This window comes from Protomyctophum parallelum (genome assembly GCF_964188405.1).
Source record: "Protomyctophum parallelum genome assembly, chromosome: 9".
NCBI classification, from domain to species: domain Eukaryota; kingdom Metazoa; phylum Chordata; class Actinopteri; order Myctophiformes; family Myctophidae; genus Protomyctophum; species Protomyctophum parallelum.
The window spans coordinates 42,380,180-42,401,549 of NC_139706.1; the positions used below are offsets into that span (position 1 = coordinate 42,380,180).

The following is a 21,370-nucleotide window of genomic DNA, read 5'->3' on the forward strand; positions in this document are numbered from 1 at the left end:
AAAACCGATATATTATTTAACTGATATATTGGTTGAAGGTCAATATCGGCCGATACCGATGTGTTTGCCGATTAATCTCCCATCACACTTCTACTGTGAATCAAACATAGAGGCAAGTACAGTTACACAACATATCTCAGACAATGCTTTTTATACACTTCTCTTCCAAATGAGCTGATATAAATCGTTCAATTTGGTAGTTTGGGGGTTTTTTGGGCTTGTTTCTAAAGTGTAGTTGCTTATTTGAGCATACTTCCTAATGTTGTTTAAATTAAACATTGTCATGTTAAGGACCCACAGATTAATATGCATTTGTCCGCAACCCCTGAAAATTGCTGATCTACAAGTGATGTGTGTGTGTGTGTGTGTGTGTGTGCACTGTGCGTGCGGTCATGTCACCCTCACCTCCTTTGGCATCGGGCTCCAAGCCGCCGGCATTGACGGCATCCCTCGGTTCACAGGAAGAGGAGTCGATGGAGACGCTTCTCTCCCGCTTGGATTTGGTTTTGAGCATCCCCCCGCCGCCGCCCCCCGCGCTGCCTGCGCCACCGCCGCTAGCCAACTGGCCGACGACGGCCGCCTTCAGCGCGGGGTTGGCCGCAGAGGAGGAGATGGGGTTGCTTTTGACATGGCTCCCGGCGGCCCCTCCCCCGCCTCCCTTGGGCCCCGGTGGATGTCCCGGACCCCCACCCTGAGAGCCCTGCTGCAGCTGCTGCTGAGCCTGCTGCTGCTGCTGCTGCTGCTGCTGACTCACGCTGGGGATGTGGGAGCGGCCTTGGTCGCTGCTGGTCACCGCCTTGCCATGATTGGCCAGTTTATTGTCCGGGTGCATTTGATTGGCTGTTGGATTTGGGAAGGTTGTGGGGTGTGGTATGGAGAGGTATCTGTGGGGGGGTCCTTGTGGGTGGAGCTCAACGCTGATCACAGCTGACGCTGATTGGAAGAGAAAAAGAGTCGGAGTCAGTTAACCATTTAACTGACCTCATTTATTTGAGGGAGGGGGGGGGGGGGGGGTGTCCCGGATACATATCAATTTGTGTATCCTTGACATGAACATTTTTGAGAACCAATAATGCTCTGCTCTGATTATGGTGAATGTAATGCTTTCGGTTGCCAAATGTCACCCGAAAGCATAAAAGTGACATAAAAATGACAAAAATACAATATGTTGCGGAGCACCTCTGCAGACTGCAAACCTCTGGAAAGATGAATGGTTGCTGAGGTTTCATCATATGTTGCACACTATAATGACGATGAAGCACCAGAATACACATTAACTTCCTTGTTTACATGTTGTGCCCATGCTGTCGGCACAACATGTAAAATGGCAAATCCTCAAAACTCCTGAGACACGTAGTGCGATGCGTCATTCGTCACTTGTCGGAAAGCATAACATGACCCCTGTGTACAGTAAGAACCTTCACTTTGCAGACTTAAGGCACCAAAATAAATTGGCTATTTTTGGTATTTTTTTAAACAAATAATGTCTTTAAAGATCTGTTACCCATACGTATTGTAAACCTTTAAATGCAGGGCTTCCAGAGCAGTGACGGACCATGGGGACTTATGGGGGGGGAGAGAGGAGGTCAAGACGCTCTAACTTTAACATTAAGCCTATACATTGGCTATTTCAGCTATTTTTGAGAACTGTGGACCTACTACTGTTCTAGAACAGTGGTTCCGAACTACTGTGGTTCCGAACTATTGTTCTAGACTGTGGTTCCGAACTATTGTTCTAGACTGTGGTTCTGAACTATTGTTCTAGACTGTGGTTCAGAACTACTGCTCTAGACTGTGGTTCAGAACTACTGCTCTAGTCTGTGGTTCAGAACTACTGCTCCAGACTGTGGTTCAGAACTACTGCTCCAGACTGTGGTTCAGAACTACTGCTCTAGACTGTGGTTCAGAACTACTGTTCTAGACTGAGGTTCAGAACTACTGTTCTAGACTGTGGTTCAGAACTACTGCTCCAGACTGTGGTTCAGAACTACTGCTCTAGACTGAGGTTCAGAACTACTGTTCTAGACTGTGGTTCAGAACTATTGTTCTAGACTGTGGTTCAGAACTACTGCTCTAGACTGTGGTTCAGAACTACTGCTCTAGACTGTGGTTCAGAACTACTGCTCTAGACTGTGGTTCAGAACTACTGCTCTAGACTGTGGTTCAGAACTACTGCTCTAGACTGTGGTTCAGAACTACTGCTCTAGACTGTGGTTCAGAACTACTGCTCTAGACTGTGGTTCAGAACTACTGCTCTAGACTGTGGTTCAGAACTACTGCTCTAGACTGTTTTTCAGAACTACTGCTCTAGACTGTGGTTCAGAACTACTGCTCCAGACTGTGGTTCAGAACTACTGCTCTAGACTGTGGTTCAGAACTACTGCTCCAGACTGTGGTTCAGAACTACTGCTCCAGACTGTGGTTCAGAACTACTGCTCCAGACTGTGGTTCAGAACTACTGCTCCAGACTGTGGTTCAGAACTACTGTGGTTCAGAACTATTGTTCTAGACTGTGGTTCAGAACTATTGTTCTAGACTGTGGTTCAGAACTACTGCTCTAGACTGTGGTTCAGAACTACTGTTCTAGACTGTGGTTCAGAACTACTGCTCTAGACTGTGGTTCAGAACTACTGCTCTAGACTGTGGTTCAGAACTACTGCTCTAGACTGTGGTTCAGAACTACTGTTCTAGACTGTGGTTCAGAACTATTGCTCTAGACTGTGGTTCAGAACTACTGCTCTAGACTGTGGTTCAGAACTACTGCTCTAGACTGTGGTTCAGAACTACTGCTCTAGACTGTGGTTCAGAACTACTGCTCTAGACTGTGGTTCAGAACTACTGCTCTAGACTGTGGTTCAGAACTACTGTTCTAGACTGTGGTTCAGAACTATTGCTCTAGACTGTGGTTCAGAACTACTGCTCTAGACTGTGGTTCAGAACTATTGTTCTAGACTGTGGTTCAGAACTATTGTTCTAGACTGTGGTTCAGAACTACTGCTCTAGACTGGTTCAGAACTACTGCTCTAGACTGTGGTTCAGAACTACTGCTCTAGACTGTGGTTCAGAACTATTGTTCTAGACTGTGGTTCAGAACTACTGTTCTAGACTGTGGTTCAGAACTACTGCTCTAGACTGTGGTTCAGAACTACTGCTCTAGACTGTGGTTCAGAACTACTGCTCTAGACTGTGGTTCAGAACTACTGCTCCAGACTGTGGTTCAGAACTACTGCTCTAGACTGTGGTTCAGAACTACTGCTCTAGACTGTGGTTCAGAACTACTGCTCCAGACTGTGGTTCAGAACTACTGCTCCAGACTGTGGTTCAGAACTACTGCTCTAGACTGTGGTTCAGAACTACTGCTCCAGACTGTGGTTCAGAACTATTGTTCCAGAGTTGGGGATGAGGCCTCACCTCATCTCACCCGGTGGACGCAGGGCCATGCTGCTGCTGTGGAGGACGCGTCACTGACCACATGCTGCTGACCTGCAGGGGGACACAGGAGGCAGCACGGTTAAGGATGGAGTGAAATGAAAAATACCCTTTTCACACTTTTAGAGCACATCCGTGGTCATCATATTGTCAAGGAAATTGGGGTGGTTAAACATAGAAAACACCTCAGGGCAGCTATGTTTAAAACAACAGCTGTTACTATTTGCCTGAAGGCAGTTATTCTGCTCTGTTGTGACACAGCTGTTGTTTACTGTCTATTATAGAACCTTTATTATCTTAGACCTGCGTTTGACTTCTCCACCTGTTAAATCAGTGTTGCCTTAAGACGTTTCCCTTGGTTAGGGGTAGGGGAGGTGGAGACTAAGTAGGCCTATATGAAGGCTCTCGCTCTAATGTATGTTGTGACACACGGCTAATATGGGCGTACGCTACAATAGATGCCAAAACAATGGGAACATTTCCATCTTTGTGTATTGTTTATATCAAAAGCTGATAAAAGTTATAACTTGAGACGGGAATTGTCCGTTTTCTAAAATAAAATACAAAATAAAATACTTAAGGCATATAAGGCATATTAGCCAGGGATCTTTTTAATATCTCTGGTATGGTATTAAAAAAATCACACCTGTGTGAATTGAGGGGCGCTAATTGCGAACGCAGTGATTGCGAACGCAATGAGCACTAACTATGAGACCCTGCAGATCATGTCTGTGTGTCTGTCTGTCTGTGTGTCTGTCTGTCTGTCCCGCTGTGACACCACCCGCCCGCCACCAGAGGGCACAGCTGTAGCGCGCGCACACACACACACACACACACACACACACACACACACACACACACACACACACACACACACACACACACACACACACACACACACACACACACACACACACACACACAGTAGAAAACTTAAAATAATTACTAACTAAAAAGAAAAAAAAGTACGTAATTTATTCTAATTGTTGTTATTGCAATTTACGAGCTGCGTTCGCTTCCCGCGTTTGCGCATCTTACTTGTCTATTAAAGTCTATCTCATGTTGATTAGGTGATGTAATGGTGATGTAAAACAAACATTAAACGCCATTAACAATAAAGAGACAATATGACATAAACGACACATCATGACGTACATTTTCCCTTCATTGTCAATGCGTCAACAAACTTTGAACTAAAGACAAACATTAAACCTGTGTATAGGAGGCTTGCGCCCCTCAAACATGTGTGACCACAACAAATCTGAGTAGACAAGAAGAGAAGAAGAGAAGCTACCCCACACACACACACACTTTCCAAAAAAAAGGAAGAAAAGTGGAACAATAGATGCAACTGTCCCTTTAAGGGTGAAGGAGAGCCATCAGAGGTGAAGCAGCGGGCCCTCCCCCTCTCTCCCAGGCCGCTTGCAAACCACAACAACTCCACCACACACATTCCACTACTACACTATCTCTAGCAATACCTGTCTCGCTCTCTCTCTCTCTCTTTCTCTCTCTCTCTCTCTCTCTCTCATACTTACTCACAGTTTCGCTCTGAGGGTTCCAGTCCGAAGCAACGGAAAGCGCCCGCCGCCCAGCACTTACTCACGGCTGTGTTTAGTGCAAACTCGTTTGGAAAAAGAAAGAAAGAAAAAACTAGAAAGAAAAAAACATCAAACTAGTTTAACCACTTGGTTGACAGAGGTCCCCCAGGGCTCTATAATAGGTCTGCTTAGTATTCTCCTCGACACCAAATAGATTCAGCAAAAAAAAACATGCAGCTTGTAAATAGTCTATTTTTGACGAATGATCGTCTCCCAGAATAGGTAAGGTATGCTATAGGGTTCATATGGTAAACCACTTAATCTCTATAAACTTTGTTAATCAGGGTTAGGTCACCCTCTATACGTAGTCCCCTTTTCGCTCTACACTAGTGATATTACACTGGCAGCCCACGGGCCAAATCTCACCCCAGCTGAGATTTCTTGTGGCCTGGAACACATTCCATATTCATTCCATATTCCAATGTAAAAATAGATGTAAAGAAATATATATTATTGGATGGTTGGTTGTACAAGTTGACCATTTTTAAGGTTTTCCATAAGCATTAACTTAAGCTCATTAACGGATAAGAAAACAATGTATAGGCTACTTTACTAGATAGGAGGAATGTTAGTGACACCACTCACTCAGGGTCCCAAATGTACACCCACCAGTACTGCATTTGAAATCAAGACACTGGTACAAGAACCCACATCTTAATTGGAAATTGTTCAAGCTAACCTGCCGAGATGACTGAAAAGGAGCACTTCACAGGAAGAAAGAAACACCAGGCTTTCTCAAGAGAGAGACAGCCACAGATATCTCTATATATGGGCATGAAAGGGACACAGACAAATGGGTGGAACGGGTACTCTGACACGGGTACAACGGGTATTGCATAGCCGGGTGGGGCATGGATCCTACTTCCATCATCCATCAACTCAGTTCTCTACAGCCGGGCACCAGTCTAGTGACACTAATGGCACAAAATATTTTTCAGATCCAATACATCCTTGAGTGAGTTGAGCTATGCAAAACAGACATCTTAATTTGGTCTGACTTTCATTGTTTTCAAGGGAAAAAAGCAAACTTGTCAACTCTCTGCCTTTCAATTACCCTACTTCAGGGCAAAAACAAATACATTATGTCATTGATTAGTGAAGTGGTTAACTTGTTTTTTTTTGTTTTACTATCCTTGATGGACATGGTGAGCTTCATCTCTGGATGGATTTCATATTCTACAGATGAAGTAGCTCTCTTCTGTCAAGTATTTTTCTTTAATGACTGATCCATATACCGATCAAAGACAATGCGTCCCTCATAATAGCGTTTGTTAAATGCATCCTGAAGATCTGCCAGCTTCAGCATGGTTGATGCCTTCTTCATACTCTGAAGAACACCCATGGCGTCAACTATCAGAACTTTGACAGACTGTGGGATACCTGGAAGATCTTCCCACATCAGATCAGGCTGTGGGATACCTGCAAGATCATCCTACATCAGATCAGGCTGTGGGACAACTTCAAGAGGCTCTGCCATCTTCTACTGCATGCATCAGACTGGCTTTGTCTGTGGGAATGTACCATCAACAGCACACAAAGAACAGGGAACTATTGACATCTCATTTTGTCATTTTGTCCCACACTGAGACTTGATATAGAGATCAATCCTTCTGAAACAAACTCCTCAAAGTAAAGCACATACTTTTCAAAAACACTGAATGATTTTGCTATTAATGGTGTCGTTTAGGGATGCACTGATCCGATACTCGTATCGGAGATCGGCGCCGATCCAGGCTAAAATTCTAGATCGGGTATCGGATTGGTGGCCGATCCATTATCCGATCCGATCCGATAATTATGTGTAATTACAGTATGAAAACAACTCTACCTCCTCTGTGACACAGCAGTGTAGTATTGACAGTATAACATGTGGAATGCAGCCAGGCTAGCCTGCGCACACATTAACCTGGTCTAATTGTTGCACAGTTATTTAATAAATAATTCAGTGCATTTATATCTGTGCTTGTTACATTTTGTTTTACAAAGTTGGGAAAGTAATGTTTAAGTCAAGCCTTGATGTTGCCTTACACAAAATAATGATTCCAGACTCCACACAGTGAGGCATACAGCTTTTACGTTTCTTTGTGGGGGGTATCGGATCGGTACTCTGTATCGGCAGATACTGGACCCCCATGTATCGAAATCGGTATCGAATGCCAAAAAGCCGGATCGGTGCATCCCTAGTGTCGTTGTCACGGTCTTGTGACCCCAGACTTTAAGTCATTTTACAATTGTGGCCCTCTTTTCTTGTGGATCAACTACTTCCGCTATATTGTAAATTATTAAATATGTCAGTGATTTATTTGTATTATTTAAGTGCACAAATGCAATTTTTGATTACGAAGCCTTAAAAGGCAAACAGAAATACAAATTGTTTGCCTCACAGCTGATCCTGTGCTCTATTCCTGCTGGGGACACTGTGGGGGCTGGGGGCATGTTCTCTCCTCTGCGTCATCAGTGCCCATACCCTGAGTGGGGTTGGCAAAAGGAGTGTGCAGAGTTTGTATGTTGTCCCTGTGTCCCCTACGGTAGGAATCCTCACAAAAACATGCAGTAATCCTGGTCTCTAAAACTGCCTCCCTCTGGCCAGCCGGAGCACCTGATGGAGGGGAAAGGAAATGGTTGGAATAATGTGTTCCTTACTTCCTTCCACGCGCTACACCCAAATGGGGAAACCCTCCCCGTCAGTTGAAAAGATTGACGGACTCCTCATGCATTGAAGAAAACATGAGGTCAGTCTGTTGCTCTCCCCGCGTTGGCAGAGGGAGTGTGCCCAGGATTCCACTAGACAATTGACAAAAAATGGTTTACAAAATCGTGGGATAAAGATTTATTAAAAACTAATTGTTATTGTTTTCTTCACTGGACCATTCTCACATGTTTTAGGAATGGGTGGACCAAAGGAGAAGTTCCCAACTTTTTTTAGGAATATTTAAATAATAATATGCACGTTTTTCACCGATTTCCCCCCCATGACAGGGCCCCCTCATGAAATCAAATTTGAAAAAACTAAAAATTAAAAAAGCACCTCAAGTACTGGCAATGTATTGCTGTACTGCAATATATTTTGATGATAAATATTTTTTATATTGGGTAAAATATACCTGTGTTTAGTGATGGTGTAACAAACAATATGTTTAAACCTATGAAATTGTTTAACTTAATTTAAACAAAACAGTCGACCCACAAGCTCACAACGGGCCCGTAAACCAGCTATTTTAGCCATATGTTTTGTTTACCCTTATGACATGGCCGGAACAACTACATTACACTGATTGTGCGATGGCATTGAAATGATCAGAATTGCACAGGCGAGGGGATTTAGGCTGATTAGACCCACTGGTAGAGCCTGATCAGAGCCTTTTGTAGTGGTTCTGGAGAACCGTGGGTCCGACCGACTCGATACCAGGCACTGCACTCCCTGCGGGGGTGTGGATTGCGTGTGTCGAATTTGAAGTCGGTGAGGCAAACGGTTCTCAAGTTACGTGCATTACAACCGTACACGCACACACACACACACACACACACACACACACACACACACACACAAACGCAGAGGCGTGACGCATTTAGAGTAGGATGGTCTACGGCAGTAACGGCACACACACGCACACATGTCGACTGATAATAGTAGGGTTGTGTGTATTTAGACGAAAACTAAATCATGTCTGCTTTAGTGGATGATTGTGTAATTAAACTGGATTTATGAATGACCAATGTAATTAAACCAGATTAATTCCTTAATCCCTTTAACTGTGACCCAATAGGCCAGGAAGCATGCAGCCCGGAAGCAGGACGTTGTCTGGCTCTGGGGCAACAACATGGCCTATAAAACGAAACCAGCGACCAGCGTTACGGACCGGTTGTAAATTATGAGATTATTAGATTATTAATCTAAACAAGATGATGAATGAATAGACGTTTGTAAGAATTGCAGGAAGGATATTGTCTTTGTCGGGTGGAAAACCTCATATATGTCCAAAACTGCTAATTTGCAGGATTCAAATCCAAGAGTGTTGCCAGAAATAAGATAACTAACATCCAAAAACCAGGCAAGCAACTGTGGGAAAAAAACCAATACAAGTTTTGCTGGAAGTAAGCAGACTTGGCAACCCTGGAGTAGACTAGGTCGTGACTGGTCGCGTACATTTCACACCTAGGTGTTACTCAGTATCTCTATGCTGACAGCAATATGTTTTATTCTTATTTTTTTATAACTTATTGTGTAGTCTGTAATGTTAGAAAAGGCTTGATCAAATTATATTACTCAAACGTCCCCAGAATAATAGTTGGAAGACACCTTTAGCATTTATCAAGTCAACAATAACATGAACATACATAATGATCTAGAGATATTTACTTTAAACTGTTTTAAGAGAGACTAGTCCTTACCAGTTCAAAGATAGATCATAGCAAGCAAAGCACTGTCTCTCTCACACACACACACGCGCGCGCGCACACACACTTAAGTCAGAGGGCACAAATGGAACCAAATAATGGACCTGTGGTATACCAGTCCGTCCATGTATTCACCCTCTCTCTTGCTGTTGGAGTTAGAAAAACATTTTTAAGCCCCCGCCAACCGCACCTATTGACCATCGCTGTGGCCACAGCATAGTCACACACACACACACACACACACACACACACACACACACACACACACACACTTTTTTTTAGGGCTTTCACTTCTAGTGATTCTTACTAGTTGCCTACTTTACTAGTCGACTAGTTGTTTAACTACTCATTATGTAATAATGACACAGTGAGAGGAGTTTTGGATAGTAGCAGCAAAAACAAAATCCCCATGTGCAGTGAGATCACATCACAGCAACAACAACAGCAGCAGCAGCATTTCACCTTTCCTCAACCTCATCCATTTTAGCTGCTACAATAATAAATAAAAAACTGGTATCCACCATGTTGATCAATAACACAAGGCTATACTCTGTAGCTGCGGCATCTCGTTATTGTTTTGCGTTAAGGAAGACTATAATGCATCAACGGCAACGTGTGGAAAGGATGCAGCCTTATTCCATGACTATCCCTGGGAGAAGACAAGTTTGCTTGCCTTGGACTGTTGGCTGGAAGCTAGCCATGCAGAAGCTAACCTGGCTACCTGTTGAAACAGTGAAACACCTCGTTACGTGACACGCAGTGGGTTTTCAATGCCACCGTTTTTGGACCGCATCTTCTGTGACATACTGCCATATGATACCATTGAACAAAAACAGGTTTAGCCACCGTTTCAGACAGTGCTCTGTTGTCGCTGTGCCCGCCGTTTGTTTACACTAATATTGTGTCCATAGAAGACTGATGCGCGTCACACTAGGAAAATCATAATGTTCTATTCTACTCTGTGATACGGTATACTGGCTAGGTATGGAGACAAGCTCTACTACAGAGTAAAATCCTTGGTAGACTGGAACCTAAATGGATCCGTACACTGAGTTAAATGAACACTGAGGACTTTACGGTGTACTACAACATTCTTATTCTGGGTTCAAGTCCAGAACTGCAAGCTGATGCCCTCTTGACACAACACCTGTCTGTGTCCATCACACACACACACACACACACACACACACACACACACACACACACACACACACACACACACACACACACACACACACACACACTTTTGTTGCAAAGGTTAAAATCTGTGTGTGTGTGTGTGTGTGTGTGTGTGTGTGTGTGTGTGAGATATTGCTTGAATCTCGTCTCAATGTGGGGGTCCTTGACATGGAAACTGTGGATCGGCACTATGATAAAAATCAAACTGAATTGAATCGTCGTGATCAGCATGGCTCTCTCTCTCTCTCTCTAGTGCTGTAGAAGCGTCTATCCTGCGCGGGGTGTTGTGTTGTGTGGTGCCGTGTGGTCCTGTGTTCTTGTCTCGACCAGACAACAACCGCACAAGTAGGCCATACACGGCCTCCAAAGGCATTGGAGTTCTCAACAGGCCCGAAAATTAAGGCACGGCCCTACCTGGGGCCTATCTGGGCTGGCCCGAGGCACCGTCTGGCCTTAATAATTAGCAGGCGTAAAGCCCTACCTGGCTCGAAAACGTAAATATTTTTTTACAGGGCATTACTGGTTTATTGATGTAATGTATGTATTTTGTTGCAATGTTTGTCCCAGACCAAGGACCACAATGAAAACAAGTCGGGAAGACTTTTGTGTATACATCTTTGATGCTTCCTTGATGAACATGTTTTTCTTTGCATGATGTCTAACAAAAGAAGATCAGATCTTGAAGATCAGCTATTTTAACCGAGTCCCAGCCTCACGGGAAGACATCAAATTATAATTTTTGGCCTCGAGCAAAGACGTTTTGTTCAAATTTCAATACTTGCAGAAGGGAGTGTCGGGCGGGAGGAGTAGGACAGAATCTCTACATCCTCCTGGTGGGGGCTCCTCGCTTTAAGTGGTTAATGTGAAATACATCTCTGATGACTTAAGGAAAAACCTAATCACAGGGAGTGAGTGAGTAAGCCCAGGTTGTCCCTCCCCCAAAATGCTCACTCACCTACACACAGGTGAAGAATAAACAGAAACGCGCGCACGCACGCACGCACGCACACACGCACACACACACACACACACACCTGAAATTAGTCATTAACCAGCGCCGGCTCCGGTCAACACAGATAGAGCCTTGTGCAGCGAGCGAGGACTATCTATCAGTCATTAACCCAACACGACGGGGACAGACAGAGACATGCCTGTCTCTCTCCTGTTGACAAAATGTGTGACTCACTCCCTCAACACAAGGCGGGGGCTGACAAATCGTATGGGTGTTTATGTGTGTGTGTGTGTGTGTGTGTGTGTGTGACTGTGTGTGTGTGTGACTGTGTGTGTGTGTGTGTGTGTGTGTGGCCGGTCTGCCGTAGAGGGAATCCCAGGTCTGCAAGATAGAGTAGAGCGGACCCCTAGGCTCCCCCATGTCACTGGTTCGAGTCCCGATCCCGATGACATTTTAACTGTGTCTCTCTCCCTATTTCCTGTCTATCTACCTATACTATCAGGAAAGGCAGTAAAAGCAAAATTAATATCTAAAAAATAAAATCAAACCCATGTGAACCGAGTTATGGAATCCCTCTCTGCTGTGCACTCTCTGGTGCGCGCAGCACAGCTCAGGGCTGATGTGTGCTCTCACTCGAGCTGATCCACGCAGCAGATACAGAACATGTCCCCACACAAAAACACTGAGGTAAACTTGTTGTTTGATCATATTAAGCATAACGTGCCACCGAAAAATAGCTTCCCATAGCTTATTATTTTTGGCCGAGGAGCGGTGTGTGTGTACATCCAACAAAACACATCTCCCAACTGCCCAAGGCAGACTGCGTTTCGCTGCTGGATGCAAGGGGTTGGGCTACGTAGAGGTGATGTCACCCACGTGCCTTCCTGCCTTCCCAAGTGAAGCCTGACTTATCCTGAAAAGCAGGAGGGGGTTCTTGTTTGCAGGGCAGTCGGGGGGGCTGGGACAGTGTATGATTTTGCCCCACGCTGTGGTCAGAAAGCAGTGGAGGAACGCATTGGGTACAAGGGAAATGGGGGTCCTTTTTGTCACAGTCCATTTGTGCATACATGAAAACATCTCATCCTAAGTATTAGGAGCAGTGTGCAAGTGCAAATAAAGGGACAGTTCACTTTCAAATGTGTGGGTCATTCTAATTTTTGGCTTTGGCTTTTGTGAGCAAGTTGCTTGATTCAGTATTTATATATTTGATATTGATTTTATCAGACACACCCCCTTCCTATACAAACCCAATGTAACTTCAAACTCTATTTAAAAAATCACACCCGTGTGAAGTGAGTGGTGTGGGGGTTCCCGGGGGGGTCTAGTCTTTCAGACTAGGATTAACCCACAGAGGGAAAAAAGATGAGCCTGCAAAATGGTATTGGTTTGGCCGATATATCTCCCATTATTTTTTTTATTATTTTTTAACGACTTCTGTACTGATGCAGCTGATATTTGTTTTCTCTAGAAAGTTCTCAAATACACAAATGTATTATTATTATTATTTGTGCTTGTTTCAATCAAAATACTGTATGGTTCAAAACATCAGTGGTAGGTAGGACTCTCAAAATCAGGATCAGCATCAGACCTAAAGATCTGACATCGGTCTGGCCCTAAAAAAAACAAAACAATGGAGGTTAAGTAAGGGCATCCTACATCTGGTTCTGAAACCAAAGCTGGCAGTATGTGTTCACTATGACAGCACTATATGCAAGTACAAGTAAATAACAATGCTCGCCAAGGAGAAACTATTTGCCTGGCAACGTACCAGCGATTGCTCGCCTAATTTATAAAAGCTATCATTCGGTTGACAGTCAGAACCATAAGCGCAGAGTCACAATGCACACACACACACACTGTAGTCTGATTGTTTTTTTGTAAAAGTACTAAAGTAGCACAATATAGAAATGGTGGCACGCCCTGCATTCAAAATTGTACTTGAGTAAAAGTAAAAAAGTATTGCATCAACATATACTTACAGTGCCAAAGTAAAAGTATCTAAATATTTCAATAGCCAATGCATACAAAATTGTAAGTAAGGTTGTCAAGTAATTACAGTGGAGTAAAAAGTATTTGCCTAAGAGGAGCAGTGAAGTAGAAGTAATGTATTGAAAAATGACTCGATTAAAGTAAAAGTACCTCAGAATTAGGGGTGCAACGGTTCAGTTAGACCTCGGTTCAGTTCGAACCTCGGTATGGGGGCCACGGTTTCGGTTCGGTTTCGGTACAGTAAAAATAATTACACCCGTGTGAAGTGACCCCCAGGAACGCGCCCAGGGGGCCGGGCCGGTTCCGGCGAGCCGCCCCGTGTCCGAAACGGTTGAGAAATTACAGAGTTACTGTGTGCCGGTCCCTCTACTGTACTGTACTGTACTGTACTGTACTGTACTGTACTGTACTGTACTGTACTGTACTGTCACTGTACTGGCACACACGAAATCATCATATATACAGTTAATAATGTGCGTGTGTGTGTGTTTGTGTGTGTGTTAGGTTGCGCACAGGTGGTGAAAAACAACCATGCTGTTTTCATGCTCATACCCAGCCAGCCAGCCAGGCAGTGGCTTGCACCACTCAAAAAAGTTTATTTATAGCATTTTCTTTTCTTCTTTCTTTTTTTTAGCATATATTATTTTATTAGGCATTTCTGCCTTTTCATTATTTTAAAGGGGGAAAAAAACCTTATATTGCCATTTTAATGTGCCTCATCATTATTTGCAAGGGGAAAAAACAATGCACCTATGCGCTCACACAGGGCAGTAAGCACATGAGGAGAGGAGAGTGGTGGAGGGGAGGGGAGGATTCACACAGTGAATGCGTCATGTACCAAATTTTGCACACACTCCCTGGATGCCAACGATGAACCTCTGCCCCAAACTTTCCAGAACGGCCTGTTATAGCGCCACCAGGAGGCCGCTTTGTGCAAAACAAGTTTTTGCACAGTACACCTACATATTTTGTCCAAACATCACTCAAATTGGTACACAGTCTCTCTAGAGCCATTCAACGAAACCGGTCTTTCAGATTTCTCAGACTCCATCCTGATTGGTTAAGATTGGCTTCCAAAGTTCACAGGAGTGCTCAGTTTCAAACAAAATGCTGAAAATCATGAACACATCGCGTGATTTCCGTGAAATTGTGCACCCACATTCCCACTAGGCCGAGGACGAAATGCCACATGAACAATTTCAACTCAGCCTCAAGGTGGCGCTATAACTGGCCGAAAAGTGTTTTTACCTCTAACTGCACGGATCTGTGGATAACTTTGTATTGCCAACTCCCTAGTTTACTTTTGTTGCCCTTTTATCCAACCACCAGATGAAGGCAAGCTGCAATGTCCTACGCCCAGAAGGGCACTTTTTCTAGTTAGCACTCAAACAGCGAGTGCAGATGCAGAATCAGATCTGAACAAATTTACAAAGACCGTGCTTAGAAGCCTGTTGGCGCGAGGTTACTCCGCTGTGTGTGTTTCTGTGTATGACGATCAATAATTATTCCAAGAACGACGTTTAAAGACGAGGGCTGGAGTGGATTCTCCTCATCATGCCGTCTCTCTGTGTGCGTGTGTGTGTGTGTGTGTGTGTGTGTGTGTGTGTGTGTGTGTGTGTGTGTTCTTTCTGCTTTGGCAATGTAAACGTATGTTTTCTCATGCCAATAAAGCCCTTTGAATTGTGTGTGTGTGTGTGGGGGGGGGGGGGGGTGTAGGGGGTGGGCCGACAGAGTTCTACACTTCTGTGACCGAAAGAGTGCTAGACTTCTAAGTAGGCCGGTGTGTGACCGAGAAATACATTCTTCGCAGCTGTAAGAAATTAATTAATGCAAACCGAAATAGCGCGGTTCATTAGAGCGCATTGAACCGTGTATGCTGTACCGAACGGTTCGGTTTTAAACCGAAAACCGTTGCACCCCTACTCAGAATTGATTTTGAGTATCTGCCGATACCGATTTTTCCGGATTCGAGATTTATATTTTTATAGAATACTTATGCCATATCACAGTCACAGACATTATCCAGTCGAATATCATGATATGGATATATAGTATTGATACTGGGGATGTCCCGATCACGTTTTTTTGCTCCCAATCCGTTTCTGATCATTAGAAAGTGACGTGATCGGCCCCCGATTTCCATTTATGTGATCGGATCGGGACAACCTTACTCAGAATACTACTTGAGTACAAGATTTGACAGAATGCTCTTGGTTACTTTACCACCACTGCATAAAGGGTCCAATTAAGTCCAATATTATTATCCATATTCTAACTTTTGTGTTTTTTCGGAAATCAAATGTCCTACTTGATCATACTACAGCGTCACACAAAAATCAAAACTCTGATACATTTGCTATTTTGGAATTTACTGAAAGGAAAAAGTTTTGGACAAATGACCTTACCACCCGACAGAGACGATAACCACTTGCAATTAGGGATTAGGTCAAAATAATGGATTAAATAATTTATGATGAAAAAAAACATGACTATTAACAGTTTCCGTGCCGGGAATGGATTACTCCAGGTTAATGCCGCTGCCGTATCGGACATACCCGCCTTTTGTTTTATGTGTTTAATCCGCCGTAATGTAATGAATCAAAAGAAAATCCGTCTTTGTCGCGGAGAATGAGGCTAGATGCATTTGTTATGATGACAAAACCGGAAATCGTCACATGCTGTGGGCTGCTAGGGCTTCTGGGAAATTGAGGCCAATGGAAATGCATTGGGTGCAACGCCTCATTGAGACGAGTCTTGTGTGCGTCTTCCGGGTGCATCCGGGTGGTGGATGCGACACTCGGATCATAACAAACCACGGGACCTTTTTTCGCTGGATTTTCGCGGATTAAAAGCCCAAATAATCAGCGTATGCTCTAAAGGTAATACAACAATCTCGGCAGTGAAAGGGGGTTGATTAAAATGCGTGTTAAACGTAAAAAACAGTCAAACTGTTAAAACATAGAATTTGGTCGAATTATCAAATAATCGCTATCAATAGCAGCTGCAGTAGTATAATCGACTTCAATTTTTGTCGGTCATGCACATCCATAGCAAAATGACACATCCATGACGAAATTATTCAAACAAAACCTGCGCACGCACGCACACATACACACAAGTGTAACCATTATCCCCAATGGCAGTTGCAAGGATTTGCTTTGGTGTGACATGTCTTTAAAACTGTTTTGTTGCACTTGCAGTTTGGGCCTAAAACACAGAATAAGAAGATTTTGGGGGGGTCCTCAGAGGACAGTGAAGTGACAATGTAAGGACTTTTAAGACCATTCTTAATGAACAAACTAACTGTCCATCCATTAACCAAACCTGTAACCAAATTGTCAAATAATATAAGAAAGAGGCAAACATTTGAAAATAGCCGATCTACAAGATTTCAAGCTCTTTTCACAATATTTATCTGTTGAACAGAGTCAAACCAAATTTAATGTAGGGGTAATGAAAGGTTTGAGAACCACTGCCTGAGAGGGTGATACAAACCTGGGCTGCCTGAGACGTGCCACCAGACACCCCAAAGGAAAGGTGATAAACCACACAGATCAACTATGCACACATCTAGGTTGTCCTTGTTTCAGTAAGTAACTAATGACCGTTAACAAGCCTCACGAAGCCTGACCACAAACACCACTCTAGCCAAACTCCAATCCTCATTTCCACCTTTCCACTGCAAGACCTGACAGACAGACAGACCGACACAGACACCTGTCACCAGCAGACTATGGGCGAGCGCTGGTGCTTTGAAATGGGGGGTCAGATCAACATATCCGCCTGGGTGACGGCAGACTGCTGGGTGAGCACTGGCGCTTTTGCATGGGGGGTCAGATCAACATATGGAATGAATTCTGTACTGGCCACATATGGAGCGTGTCTTGAGTGTACAGGGTTTGATGAGGTCAGATCAACATATGGAATGTCAGAACAGGTCAGCTCCATATATGGAGATCTAAGGGTGACAGCGGGGGCAGTGTCTTGAGTGTACAGGGTTTGAATGCCAATCAAAAAAGTGTCCATTTGGTCAGTGCAAAAGCATGAGAAGTGAAAGTGCTCTGAGCAAAAAAAAAATGTACAAAGACCCCCCGCCCTAGGAATGTCAGAGTCTTTGAAACATCTATTGCCTAATGCCATCTAAATCAGTCGTTTTACATTTGGGGGTCCTTGGTACGAAAACATTTTAGATGTATTTGGTTGTGGCAGGGACCCCCAGAAGAGAAGATGTGTTAAAACAAAATGTACATTATGCAACCTTTTCAACACTTTCAAGAAACACGGCATAGCATAGAATGAACTATGAAGTGATGCACTATGAACTTGTATATCTGCTATTTTTGAATAGCCAACGCTAAAATCTAAAGTGACAGAGATGCTTTCCCTGTTGTAATGGCTTAAAAATAATAACTAGACTAGTCCATACCCGGCCCGCGGTTGTGCACAGTCAAAGTATTTTGTGCTCTGTTCACTTCATATGGGGAAACAAACTAACATTTGCAGGACTGCTCCACGCCCATGGTTTCCATTGTCTTCAAAATGCCTACTGAAAGACAAATCCCCAGCGAATGCTTCGAGGACCCCAGGTGTGACATCCCGACATGGAATCATCGCCACCCACAACCATGGGAAGTTGATGTTTAAGCTGTTTGAGCTATAGTGCCAATAACAAAACCTGGATTCAACATTGCATGTACAGTATAAGTTTACAGCGTGTGTGTATGTGTGTGTGTGTGTGTGTGTGTGTGTGTGTGTGTGTGTGTGTGTTCTACCGTTCTGTCTGTGTGGCCGTTTGTAGTCAGTAGTTAAAGATGATCCCATAGCTTGCAGGGCTGTATGTAAACCATGGCGTTTCCATAGCCCGAACTATATAACTTTGTAATAATTAAAGATATTGACTAATTCATTAAATGCATTATCTTATCATAATCAATTTTGAATAATCGATCAACTGTTGCTCCCCTAGTGTGCGTGCGTGCGCATGCTCGTGTCCGGAGAGAGAAAGCGAGAGTGAGCTCCTATTCGGTCCCAGTAGGTCACACAGTACTCTGTATTTTTAGGACGGCCAGCTGGTATTTTTAGCTACATGACTCCGCTGGGACATCAGGAGTCCAAAGTGAAGCAGAAAACACAGAGCCAATTGGAGAGAGAGAGAGAGAGAGAGAGAGAACAGGGGCCCTCCGGGGGCCACAAAGCGGCTCTGTGAGACTGAGACGGGGCCAAACAGTGAGGCCAAAGTGTTTAATTGCGGTGATGAATGAAGCATAATGCGTGTGACGCAGTAGCGGCGTGCATGCAGCGCCACAGAGCTGCACTCTGCAGGGACTTTATGACACCGGCTGGGCCCAACAAACCCGGCGCCACTGGAGCATGTAGGCCAGGACCACTGAGGAGGAGGAGGGGGAAGTAAGGTGAAGTGAGGTAAAAAGGTGCCACCCTCTCTCTTTGCCTTAACCCATTCTGACCTGAGATCAGATTCATACGAGGTTTCCACTGGGACACACACTGGTCTGACGAACCCATTCTGACCTGAAATCAGATTCTAAAAATGTCAGTCTTTCCTTCGATTATTCAAAAATAGCAGACCTACAAGCTCGTATCGCGCCACTCGGTGGCGCGATATGAGCTTGTAGATCTGCTATTTTTCAATAGCTAAAGCATAACATGATGCCGACACCAAAATGGGTGCCCGTTCAGAATGGGTTAAACACATGTGGTGGACAAAGTAGATATAGCCTACAGTAGGCTATATATAAATTCAAGTCAATTGTTGTGTATTCACATTTCAAGGTACAAATTATGAAGCACACTTTCTTTTTGATATCAATGCATTGCTGCAATGACATTAAATATGTCCAAAGAGTGAAGAAAATAGCAGATCTACAAGCTCACAACACGATGTGATGCATTGAGCTTGTAGATTGGCTATTTTCACTATTTATTTAAACAGGGCATAAGGCAGCTTACAATATTTCCGTTTAAATATTACAAAATGTTCTTAATTACAGTAGGCCTACTCAAGTTAATGTACTGGACGTTCTGTCCAGTGTTTAGTAGGCCTACTCAAGTTAATGTACTGGACGTTCTGTCCAGTGATTAAACATGAACTAGAACATTCTTAGCTGAAAGTTCACCAACATTCCCAACAATGCTGTCGGGCGGAAACCTTGACCAAAAGAACAAAACCGTTACTTTTCATGAAATGGAAAAAAGGATTCAATGTAGTTATTATTTAGTCACAAGCTCTTGTTAATACTTTTTTTCCCTTTTTAAAAAAAACACATTATGTGCCCTTTCATTCTTTCAAAATAGCGAAGTGGGGTTTTTTGACATAAAACATTAACAGTTTGACTGTTTTTTACGATTAACCCGCATTTTAATCAACCCCCCTTCACTGCCGAGATTGTTGTATTACCTTTAGAGCATACGCTGAATTATTTGGGCTTTTAATCCGCGAAAATCCATCAAAAAAAGCTCCCGTGGTTTGTTATGATCTGTGTGTAGCATCCACCATCTTGGTGCACCCGGAAGACGCACACAAGATTGGTTTCAATGAGGCGTTGCATCCAATGCATTTCCATTGGCCTCAATTTCCCAGAAGCCCTAGCAGCCCACAGCATGTGACGATTTCCGTTTTCGTCATCACAGCGAAGGCATCCAGTCTCATACTCTGCGACGAAGACGGATTTTCTTTTGATTCATTACATTACGGCGGATTAAACACATAAAACAAAAGGCGGGTATGTCCGATACGGCAGCGACATTAACCTGGAGTAATCCATTCAAGGCACGGAAACTGTTAATAAAAAAGCTGGCCTTGTTTAGTTTTTTTACAAAGACGTCCACAGACGTCCTGGACACTACATGCGGTAGTTCCTATGACGTCTGTGGACGTCTTGGGCATTATATTGTGTTAAGATTAGTTTTTGGCTTTTGTGCCTTTATTGATAGTTACAGTGAAGACAGACCCCTTGTTTCATTGGTTCAATATTTATAAAACCCACAGACACACTTAAACACTTGACGTCCCTGTTTTGGGCACTTCCTTCTGATAGACGAATATTTTATTTAGTTTTTGATAGATAATTGATAATCAATAGTTGCAGCCCTATATTGGAAGTCGCTGCAGTCGGGTGGACTGGAAACCTCCAAAGTCCAAAACCGTCCCTTTTTTATTATTTATTTTTATTTTTGATAAAATAGTGAAAATAGCAGATCTACAAGCTCGCAACACGTTGAAGGTATGCTATTTTCACAACATTTGTGTTTGTAAGGCATGAATTTATGGAAACACTCGTGTGAAATGAGGTGTGAGTGCTCTTATTATCATACATAACATTATGTGCTCAGCCAATCAGCTGAGCACATTCCCTGCTCATACACACAAACACACAAAACTGTGCATTCCGAGCCCATTCCGTGGTCATACACACAACGCTGTGCATAGGAGCACCATAAAACGTTTAAATATGGAGATATACGGTTTCAGCCTGACAGCAACGAAGCATTCCTTTATTTCATTCATTCTCAGAGAACAAGCCCCTTCAAACTCCACACTATCTATTCGGCCTCATGCCGAATATAGCGTCTCTCTATTCTGCTGTGAACATTACTGTACGTGAGCTGATATACAAGAAAATTTCCCTGGGGGTCTCCCATCAACTATAAAGCATTGGGTTTAACCCATTCTGACCTGAGATCAGATTCATACGAGGTTTCCGCCGGACACACACTGGTCCTGATGAACCCATTCTGACCTGAGATCAGATTCTAAAAATGTCAGTCGCTCTTCGATTTTTCAAAAATAGCAGACCTACAAGCT

General features: G+C 43.6%; 1 protein-coding gene across 1 annotated transcript in view; it reads right to left on the bottom strand.

Annotated features, from left to right (window-relative positions):
* bcl9l (bcl9 like) overlaps nucleotides 1–21,370 on the bottom strand; it is a 66,152-nt gene that overhangs the window by 28,535 nt on the left and 16,247 nt on the right. The window contains exons 2-3 of the mRNA XM_083773265.1: nucleotides 3,412–3,483; nucleotides 406–933 (exon numbers count right to left, since the gene is read on the bottom strand). Coding sequence (XP_083629391.1) covers nucleotides 406–832 — 427 coding nt within the window. The 5' untranslated portion in view covers nucleotides 833–933; nucleotides 3,412–3,483. The remainder of the gene's footprint in view (nucleotides 1–405; nucleotides 934–3,411; nucleotides 3,484–21,370) is intronic.